The sequence below is a fragment of the Arachis hypogaea genome, chromosome 10, assembly GCF_003086295.3.
Source record: "Arachis hypogaea cultivar Tifrunner chromosome 10, arahy.Tifrunner.gnm2.J5K5, whole genome shotgun sequence".
In the NCBI taxonomy this organism is placed as follows: Eukaryota; Viridiplantae; Streptophyta; class Magnoliopsida; order Fabales; family Fabaceae; genus Arachis; species Arachis hypogaea.
In genome coordinates, this window is record NC_092045.1 from 17,514,616 (window position 1) to 17,525,294 (window position 10,679).

Below are 10,679 nucleotides of genomic sequence, written 5' to 3' on the forward strand. Positions count from 1 at the left end.
AGTTGAATGTAAGTTTAGTGAGTCGGATTGAGTGGTTTTTCTTGAAGGCTCTTGGTCTCACTTTGTGGCCGGCGGTCATCTTCGGAGGTGAAATCCAGGACAAGCGTCCGTGAGTCATTGGCGGCGTACCTGTTAAGCGTAGATCGGAAAAGGTTGTGTGCGTGGATTCGGCTATCAAGGTGTCGGAAGCGGCTTGGAGGAAGGGGTTAATAGGCGCTATATTCAAAGGTATGTTATCATCATTTCTGTCTTTGTCCCCGTTGTTCTTGTTGAGCTCTTTGTTTTTTTTGTTAGTATCTTGGATAAGTATAGATCTTGGAGGCATGCTACTTGGTCATCTTTGGATTATTATTGAAACTTTCATGAAAGTGTCCAACCTCTTTTGGATTCTTAATTTTGTGAATAACAATGTAATATAGGTTTTGTATCCCTTATGTTCTGCTTGTGGATTTACTATTTTATTTTTGCATTACATAGTAAGAAAGAAATCTGTGTCATAACTTGTTGTAGCGAAAAAATATCTTGCCTCAAAATTGTGGGACCAGCCAAGACAACATTTCTACATGATGAAGGGAGCTTCGACGATCATAAACTACAAAGGACAGTTGGTGAACTCAACAATTCAGCATGACTAATAAAGTCCAAACATCTTTGGTGTCTAGTGCTTATGCCAGAAGCTCTAGATCATTATATTTATACGTTTAATGAGTAAAAAACTTTATGTATACCTTTAATTTGACTTGCAGAGATTGTTCGTCTTTTTATTGTACAAGACCATATGTGGTTTGATTCTTCCAAATGGTTTAGGAGAATTCACAAATGTTATGGTTGTGGACATATCCTATAGAACTCTCATGTTCTAATTCCTTATTTATATTGGTTAAGCTAACATGAAGATTGATTCTTATAGTTATTTTGTCACAAATTTAGTTGAATTAAGCCACAACTATAGTTAATTTTAAGGGAGAGGTTTGGTAATTTTACCTGTAAATTAGTTCTCAGACATAATTGAATGTGTTAACTCGGGTTGATATTTGATAATGATGAGGGTCGGATGCTTTATTTATTTATTGGAGGGTGAGGTAGAAATAAAATGGATCTTGATAAACGTTAGTCTCTGATAAATTTATGAAAAAACTGCAGTTTTACTCTGCATCAATATCTTTTTCCGATATGAAGTTGAAATAGTAGATTAATCTTCTATTTTTTTTTCCTCCTTAGTTCATTGCTGTCATTGTTGTAGAGTAGCTTATGCCTGATGTTGGAAAAATTTATTGCTTATGATAGTGGGTATGTGTCCCTTTTTTTTCCTGATTAAATATGCTAGACTGTTTGTTTAGGTGAATTTCTAAAAAATTATTTTTTTTAAAAGATCTTATAAAAAAGAAAAAGTAATTTTATGTTTGAAAATTTCATACAAAAAAAATCTTTTTATCTATTAATTATGTTTGTATATAACAATATAAAAATATTTTTTGTTTATTTATTATGTAAAAAACATCTTTTTTAAGAAAAAAAATCTTTTAGAAAAAGATGTAAATTGTAGTTTTTCAAAAAAAATATTTTTTTATTTTTCTAATACTTTTATTTTTATTACTAAAAATTTATCAAACACATTAAAAAATAAAAAAAATCTTTTTTTATCAAAATAATAACACCCAAACAAATATAAAATGGCATTTATATATGCAAAAAGCTGAAATTTTTATGTTTTACTAATAAAAATAGTCTTCAGGGTCCTAAGTTAGCACTTAGCACTATTATCAAGTTATATATATCTATTATCTGAAATAATTTACTTTCTATATCATTAATAGAGAAAAGTTTTTTTTCTTGTTAAAATTATTTGAAATTTCTGAGAAATTAAATAATTCAATTAACTGTCAAGACTCAAAAATGTTTTTGGACCATGAATTTCAGGTGAAATTAGTATTTTTTTATAATAGATTTTGTTACGGCCTGGCCCGGGATCCCCGCGGGTCAACCCGACCCGAGCTCCACCCGGCCCGGTCACGCGGCCTTCAACCGACCCGGACACGCGTCCCGTACGGCTCACACGTAGCTATAGGACAGCGTCCTTGGGGATATGGGCCTGACCTCCTGAGGGGGCCCACTACTGGCATGTATATAAGGGGAAGATTGGCTCTTCCCCCGAGGTACGTCATATCCTTTCACCTCATTATTCTGCCCGCCTGCACATCGCTGACTTGAGCGTCGGAGTGTCTTTGCAGGTGGCAACCCCCCCTTATCCTCTCTCCAGGACAAGTGCTCGGCTACTCGGCGGACCCGCAACCTGTGCGACCAAAGCTAAGGCGTCCTCACCCCTACACCAGCTCACCCGATCTGTCCGGAACCCGACAACCGAACATTGGCGCCGTCTGTAGGGACATCCTGCCTAAATGGAAGTCGTGCTGGGTCCCGGCGACCAAGCCCGAGCAGCCGGAGCGGAGGGGGCAGCCTCCGTCGCCTCACTAAAGGGACGGCGGAGGTCCCCCCAACGACACACGAGAACACGACCGTTTGGGGGAACGGGCGGCGACAGCGCCATAATAATGCAGGAGCTACGCCACAGAGTCCAGAACCTAGAACGACAGCTAGCCGACCGGGAGCGGGAGGGACGGTCTACCGATCCCAGCTATACCCCGTCTCCCGGGAGTGAGGAGGAAGACTCTCACAGAAGCCGCCCGCGGCGTACATCTGCATCCCGGACGGAAGCGGAGAGCACGCGGGAGGAGTCACCCATAATGAGAAGGCGAAATGACACGATCATCTACTCCCGCGGCAGAACAACCCGCCGAGCGGCGAGAGGTCGCGAGGACGGGGAAGGGAGATATGAGAGAACACGACAACCTGTAATAATGGGCGTCACCCCGTTCCACCGATCTATCCTCGAGGTCCGGTTGCCGAAACACTTCGACAAACCAACGGACATGAGGTATGACGGAACTCAAGACCCCCTAGAACACCTCACGGCCTTCGAGGCCAGGATGAATCTAGAGGGAGTGGGGGACGAAGTAAGATGCCGCGCCTTCCTGGTGACCCTAGCAGGGCCAGCGATCAGATGGTTTAACGGCCTCCCTCAAGGCTCCATCTACAGTTTCTCGGACATCAGCCGTGCATTCCTGGCCCAATTTACAACGCGGATAGCAAAGGCCAAGCACCCTATCAACCTTTTAGGGATAACCCAGAGACAAGGAGAGCCGACCAGGAGGTACTTAGATCGGTTCAACGACGAATGCTTGGAAATCGACGGCTTAACCGACTCCGTGGCCAGTCTCTGCCTGACAAACGGCCTCCTCAACGAGAACTTCCGAAAACACCTTACCACGAAACCGGTTTGGACAATGCATGAAATCCAGACGGTGGCCAAGAAGTACATAAACGACGAAGAAGTCAGCCGAGTCGTGGCTGCCAATAAGCGGCAGCCCGGTTACGGTCAGGCTCGGCAACAAGGTAACGAGGAAAGAGCAAAAGAAAAAGTTAGGGAGGAGGCAACAAACAAGGCACCTAGACCGTTCCCTCGAGTCGGGAAATTTACAAACTACACTCCACTCGCCCTCCCCATCGTGGAAGTCTATCAGCAAATAGCTGAGAAGGGGATTCTTCCGAAGCCCCGACCACTTAAGGACCGAACGGGAGGAAACAAGAACCTTTATTGTGATTATCATAAGGGTTATGGCCATCAAACGCAAGACTGTTTCGACCTGAAGAATGCACTAGAACAAGCGATAAGGGAAGGAAAGCTGGCAGCTTTCTCCCACCTCATCAGGGAACCGAGAAGACGTTATCGCGATCAAAACGAGGAAGGCAAAACCCCACCGGCCAAGCGGCGACAAGAACCCGAAGACAGAGACCACGGCCTCACTGTGATAAACGTGGTAACGGCAAAAAACGCCGCGCCAAAATCCCGATCGGCACACAAGAAAGACGCTAAGGTTCTGACGATCTCAACCCCGCCGATGCAAAGCTCTAAAAAACCTCCATCCATTTCTTTCGGCCCAGAAGACCAATGGTTCAGCGACGCCCCGGAAAACCCCCCATGGTCATAACGGCCAGAGTGGGAACCGGCCTCGTCAAACGGATCCTTGTCGACACAGGAGCTGATTCAAATATCATGTTCCGCAACGTGTTCGACGCACTAGGGCTAAAGGATGCCGACCTGACGACTCACCAGCACGGGGTTATCGGGTTAGGCAACCACTTCATCAAACCGGACGGAGTCATATCCCTACCAATCTCGGTGGGGCAAATCCAAGGCCGAAGATCGGCGATGGCCGAGTTCGTAATCCTCCGAGACTCCACGGCCTACAACATCATCTTGGGAAGAAAAACAATCAACGATTTTGAAGCCATAATCAACACCAAGCTGCTAGTTATGAAGTTCGTTACCGATGACGGATCCATAGGCACCATAAAGGGAGACCTCGAGACGGCGGTCGCTTGTGACAACGCCAGCCTTTCCCTTCGAAAGAAGTCCAAGGAAGCATCCGGCGTGTTCCTAGCCAACCTTGATGCCAGAGTAGAGGACAAGCCGAGGCCAGAACCAGAAGGGGACCTGGAGAAGTTTAGAATCGGTGACGAAGAGGAAAAGTTCACATTCGTTAACAAGAACCTCCCACACGAGCTGAAGGAACCTTTGATTGAAATGATAAGGGCCAACAGGGACTTGTTCGCCTGGACACCAGCCGACATGCCGGGCATAGATCCAAAAATCATCTCACATCATCTAGCCGTCAAGGCGGAAGCACGCCCAGTGGCTCAACGAAGGAGAAAGATGTCGGCGGAGAGAGCAGAGGAGGTAGCTAAGCAAACGGCCAGCCTCCTAGAAGCAGGCTTCATACGGGAAGTGGACTACTCGACATGGCTCTCGAATGTGGTATTGGTGAGAAAACACAATGGCAGGTGGAGAATGTGCGTGGACTACTCTGACCTTAACAAAGCATGCCCCAAAGATTGCTTCCCCCTCCCCAACATAGATGCACTCGTCGACGCCGCGGCGGGATATCGGTATCTAAGTTTCATGGACGCCTACTCCGGTTACAATCAGATACCGATGCACCGTCCCGACGAAGACAAGACGGCGTTCATAACGCCAAGAGGAACTTTCTGCTATAAGGTAATGCCATTCGGCTTAAAAAATGCGGGGGCAACATATCAAAGGCTGATGAACAGGATATTCCACGACCTCATAGGGAAAACAGTTGAAGTTTACGTGGACGACATCCTGGCAAAAACAACACGACCTGACGACCTTTTGAACGACCTGGCAAGCGTATTCGCGTCCCTCCGTCAACACGGTATGCGGCTGAACCCCCTCAAGTGCGCCTTCGCCATGGAAGCCGGCAAGTTCCTGGGATTTATGATAACTCAGAGAGGGGTAGAAGCTAACCCGGAGAAATGCCAGGCAATACTCCAGATGAAGAGCCCGGGTTGCATCAAGGACGTTCAGAGGTTGGCAGGACGGCTGACCTCATTATCCCGGTTTCTCGGAGCTTCGGCGACAAAGGCCCTACCATTCTTTAACCTCATGAAGAAAGGGATGGCATTTGAGTGGACACCCGCATGTGAAGAAGCCTTTCAGCACTTCAAGGAAATCCTGGCAGCACCTCCCGTTCTCGGGAAGCCAAAGGACGGGGAACCACTATACCTATACCTCGCTATAACAAGCGAAGCCCTGGCCGCAGTTCTGGTACGGGAGGACGGGAAAGCTCAACAGCCAGTCTATTTCATAAGCAGGGCCCTGCAAGGGGCAGAATTAAGATATAGCAAGTTGGAAAAGCTAGCCTTGGCACTTCTAACTTCCTCGAGAAGGTTAAAACAGTACTTCCAGAGTCACCAAGTTGTCGTCAGAACGGACCAAGGGATCCGGCAAGTTCTCCAAAAACCCGATCTGGCGGGAAGAATGATGACTTGGTCCATCGAACTCTCCCAATACGACATACGGTACGAACCCCGGCAAGCCATCAAGGCGCAGGCCATGGCGGATTTCTTAGTTGAAGTGACGGGAGACCCAAGCGAAGAGGTGGGTACACGGTGGAAGCTCCATGTGGACGGAGCCTCCAACCAGACCTTCGGAGGTGCCGGGATCATCCTGGAAAGCCCGATTGGGGTTGTATACGAACAGTCGGTCAGATTCGAGTTTCCCATCTCGAACAACCAGGCAGAATATGAAGCCCTTATAGGAGGCTTAATCCTAGCTGCAGAAGTCGGCGCAAGAAGACTGGAAATATGCAGCGATTCCCAAGTCGTCACTTCCCAAGTAAACGGTAGCTACCAAGCCAAAGACCCCTTGCTACAGAAGTACTTGGAAAAGGTTAAGAGCTTGAGCCAAAAGTTCGAAGAGGTCACGGTCCACCACGTACCTAGAGAAAGGAACACACGGGCAGACCTCCTATCAAAGTTGGCCAGCACAAAGCCAGGGGAAGGAAACCGATCCCTCATCCAAAGCATGGCAAGAGAACCGGCAATCACATTGCACATGACAACCCTAGGTCTTTCCTGGCTAGACCCCATCACCAACTTCCTAGAACACGGCAAACTCCCTAGTGATGAAAAGGATGTGGCGAAATTGAGGAGGGAAGCGGCCAAATACGCCGTCATCCAAGGACAGCTGTTCAGGAAGGGGCTCAACCAGCCCCTACTGAAGTGCCTACGCCCCGACCAGACGGACTACGTCCTCAGAGAAGTCCATGAGGGCTGCTGTGGGCACCACATCGGAGGTAAGGCCTTAGCGAGGAAACTAATCCGAGCCGGATATTACTGGCCGTCGATGATGACGGATTCCAAGGAGTATGTCAAAAAATGCGTAAAGTGCCAACAGAATGCCAACTTTTCCAGGGCGTCGGCCTCCGAGTTAAGCTTGCTAACGACCTCCCGACCATTTTCTCAATGGGGAGTCGACCTCCTAGGGCCCTTCCCAGTCGGCCCTGGGCAAGTCAAGTACCTCATAGTCGCAATTGACTACTTCACCAAATGGATAGAAGCCGAACCACTAGCTAGCATATCCTCGTCCAATTGCAGGAAATTCATGTGGAGGCAGGTGATAACGCGATTCGGGATACCAGAAGTCGTCATCTCAGACAACGGCACGCAGTTTACTGACAAGAAGTTCACGGAATTTCTCAACGGCCTGGGTATAAGGCAAAGGTTCTCTTCGGTAGAACACCCTCAGACAAACGGACAAGTAGAGTCCGCCAACAAGGTCATCCTTTCGGGGCTAAAAAAGAGGTTGGACAATAAAAAGGGCGCTTGGGCCGACGAACACGCGGCGGTCCTCTGGTCCTACCGAACAACCGAACAATCCTCCACTAAGGAAACTCCTTTCCGACTAACGTACGGGGTAGACGCAGTAATACCCGTAGAAATCGGTGAGTCGAGCCCACGGCTGCTTTTGAAAGGAGTGGAGGAAGCCATAGAAAAAGACCTGATAGATGAAACCAGGGAAATGGCCCATCTGACAGAAACGGCGCTAAAACAAAGAATGGCTCTGCGCTACAACACCAAAGTGATCAAGAGGGAATTTGAGCCGAACGACCTCGTCTTGAGGCGAAATGATATCGGCCTACCGACCCCCGGAGAAGGCAAGCTGGCGGCGAACTGGGAAGGCCCCTACAGAATCAAAAAAGTGCTGGGAAAAGGAGCATTCAAGTTGGAAAGGCTTGACGGCAAAGAAGTCCCGAGAACGTGGAACGCGGACAACCTAAGAAGATTCTACTCCTAGAGAGTGGCCCGACAAGCCGACCAGGCTAGCTAAGTAGTCAATTTGCAAATTTAACTTTTGAACTTCTCATAGCGACTTACGAGTCCTTTACACGATTACCGAATAAGATATACTTGTGCAAATTTTCTCTCCTGTTTTGTCACTCAATTTTCCAGATAGACCACCCCATCACGACCAACGACGACGCACGTTCCCGGGACTGATCACCCCGGGAACCTGTCAACCACCATCGTAACGACTACGCGAAATACCGTGGGCCATTGATATATGACGACAATAAACCAAAAACGGTTAATAGAAACGGAAACACGACCAGACGAAAAAGGAAAAGTTTATCACGACAACGCGAGCAAACGATTAATACGGTCACTGATCACAAGCCAAAATAAAACGGCTAAAATCAAATTGTTCACAAGCCAAAACGGCAAAAACTAAAATCGTTCACAAGTCAAAACAAAACGGCTAGACAAAAACTCTAAACAGAAGATTCATTTCTTGGGGGCGTCGACGACTTTGCCATCCTGAATAACTTTGAGAACTCCAATCGCCGACGTATCGAACTCGGGAGCAATGACCTTGACCTGAGCTTTAAGAGCCTCCTCGGTCGCCAAAATTGCACCCTTCCCCTGCTTCACGACATCTTTGTACTTAGCCTTCCACGTTGCTAATTCGGGCTCCACGGCCTTCTTCTCCTTTTCCACCTCGGCCACCCGTTTCTGCGCCGCGCCGACCTGGCCCTCCAAAGCCATCTCACGTTCGACAAGACGAGAAACCGTGGCGTCCGAATCCTCTAACTTCTTCTCAACAGTGGCAGTCTTTTTCTCGGCAGCAGTGGCCTTCTTCTCGGCGGCGTCAAGTTTTTCATTTGACTGAGTCAACTGCTCCCGGAGAGTCTCGACTTCAGTTTTTAGTTCATTGTTAGCCTTCCCACTAGCTTCCAACCTCCTGCGGAGGGACTCCATCCCGGACAGCTCAAACTCGGCCTTCCGGGCTATCACGGCACCCCGCAGAAGGGTTCGGTACATCCACCTCGCCTGCCCGGCAAGGGAAGACTCATGGAAGTACTCCTCAGTACCAGGGATCAGCTGGGAATCTATGAAGTTCCCAGCATCAAAATTTCTCTCCATGACGGTAAGGACTCCCTCGGGACTGGAGGACATCTTCCTCTTCCTCTTGGGGTTAGGAACCTCCTCCACGCCATCATCGGTTTCAGGGGCAGACGTCGAACCCCCGGTGCCTACCACTTCACGGAAAGGAGAGGCATGAACCGTTTTCTCGCCTTCGACCTGGGCGGCTTGGGTCGAGGTCCCGGTCCCGTCAACTGCGGCCTCCTGCCCTGAAGTAGTTTTGTCCTCCGGAGGAATTGCAGACTTCTCAGTGGCAGATTTTTCATTATCCCCTTCGTCATCACTGGCGCAGAGGAAAGTTTGGAACAAGTTGGGAAGACCAGTCACCGACGCAGACATCTCCACTGCAGAAAAGTAAAGAAGGTCGGTTAATCGCCGCAGAATATCAATAAAAGTAAAAAGGTAAAGGGTGAAGTACAAGTTTCTCACAAATATAATTACGACCGGACTCCCGGTCACCCATAAGGAGGTGGGGATTCACTAGGTTCTTCCCAAAGACTGCCACCAGCACTTCGGCAATCTGCCTATCCACCGCCGACATGCCGTTATAGGTTACCTTAATGAAGGTATTGGACCCTGCCCCGAAACTCCAATAGGTCGGGATGAGCCGTACTCCCTCCAACGACAACCAAAAGGGGTGACGACCTTTAACAGGGCGGACCTTGAAATATTTGTCCTTAAACCCGTGGTAGGAATCTTCAAACAAACCAAAAATCCTCCGACCTTGGGCAGACCGGAAGGACATGAACCCCTTTTTGTGTTTCCCCTCCTTGGAAGGGTTTGTGAGGGTGAAAAAGAAGAGGAAAACATCTACAGACACCGGCAGTTCGAGGTATTCACAAACCATCTCAAAACAGCGGATCGAGACCCAACTGCGACGGCGACACGGAAATTCGACTTAAAAGCGCCATTTGGAAGGCTGAGAACGGGATACGAACGCCGACTTGGGTGAACATGGACTTGTAGAACCAAATCCAGTCGGCAACTCGGGGGTGGTGGAAGTTGATTTCATACAATCGCTCGTGAGGAGCCGGGACGAAAACGTCATAATTGGCTTCCTCGTCAGTCCCTCCACACAAGTACCCGGCTTGTCGGAACTCGGTAAGCTCCTCCTCGCCCATTTGGTTAGGCGAATCTTTCAAGTCGGAAACGACCCAAGCATATGGATCGTACGCCGCGGGGTTAACGGAAGCCCGGGAAACCGTGCGAGCCATACCTACATGGGGGGACCATCCAGTCAGTCTAAGAGATCGGTTGCTCAGGCCGAATACAGACACTACCCCCACGACTTCCCGACCAAGGCCAATCAAGACTAAATCACGAAAAGAACGATAAAAGCCTACCCTGGAATGGTACTCCCCCCTAACACATCTAGTCGCAATTAAAAAAGCTACACAACGACAGCGAAAACAAAACAACAGACATGCAAAATAATGCATAAAAGAGAATGTGATTCGAAAGTTTACCTGAGTTAGTGAAAGAACGACGGAGCAGCATTAAAGAAAGATACGAAGGAAGAGGCGCACAAGCAGCACTGCAAAGAAATGATGGGATTTGGGAGCAAGAAGATGGCAGAAAAGGGAAGATACAAAGAAAGAAAGGAGTGCTTAAACTGGTCCATTTAAAAACTACCCCAGGAAGCGCGAAACGTCTGGGGGCAGAATGGTCTTTTCAGCAAGTGTTTTTTACCCCATTATGAGCATTTAATGTTCGGCGCTGGGAACGATGCGACGAAACGGTTGCTTGTGCAATCAAAAGACACGCGCGATGAGGACATATCCTTATCACGAGCGGCCGACCTGACCAGAACGGACGAGATACGAGACGACACG

General features: G+C 48.3%; 1 protein-coding gene and 1 long non-coding RNA gene across 2 annotated transcripts; both read left to right on the top strand.

Annotated features, from left to right (window-relative positions):
• Nucleotides 1-907, top strand: LOC140175472 (uncharacterized). The gene is made up of 2 exons (XR_011866282.1): nt 1-228; nt 511-907. It is a non-coding gene; the product is annotated as an uncharacterized lncRNA (long non-coding RNA).
• Nucleotides 908-2,399: 1,492 nt separating this feature from the next.
• On the top strand, nt 2,400-7,720 carry LOC140175594 (uncharacterized). The gene is made up of 4 exons (XM_072204114.1): nt 2,400-3,935; nt 4,019-4,882; nt 5,048-6,259; nt 6,314-7,720. The coding sequence occupies exons 1-4, from the start codon at nt 2,400-2,402 to the stop codon at nt 7,718-7,720; spliced, it is 5,019 nt and encodes a 1,672-aa protein (XP_072060215.1).
• Nucleotides 7,721-10,679: the final 2,959 nt, after the last annotated feature.

What these genes read in the sequence shown, in the direction of transcription:
- LOC140175594 (XM_072204114.1), top strand. Translation starts at nt 2,400, where the DNA reads ATGGAAGTCGTGCTGGGTCCCGGCGACCAAGCCCGAGCAGCCGGAGCG. An exon ending in CACACAAGAAAGACGCTAAG is followed by an intron (nt 3,936 to 4,018) that starts GTTCTGACGATC and finishes CCAATGGTTCAG; the next exon opens with CGACGCCCCGGAAAACCCCC. An exon ending in GGCTCTCGAATGTGGTATTG is followed by an intron (nt 4,883 to 5,047) that starts GTGAGAAAACAC and finishes GGTTACAATCAG; the next exon opens with ATACCGATGCACCGTCCCGA.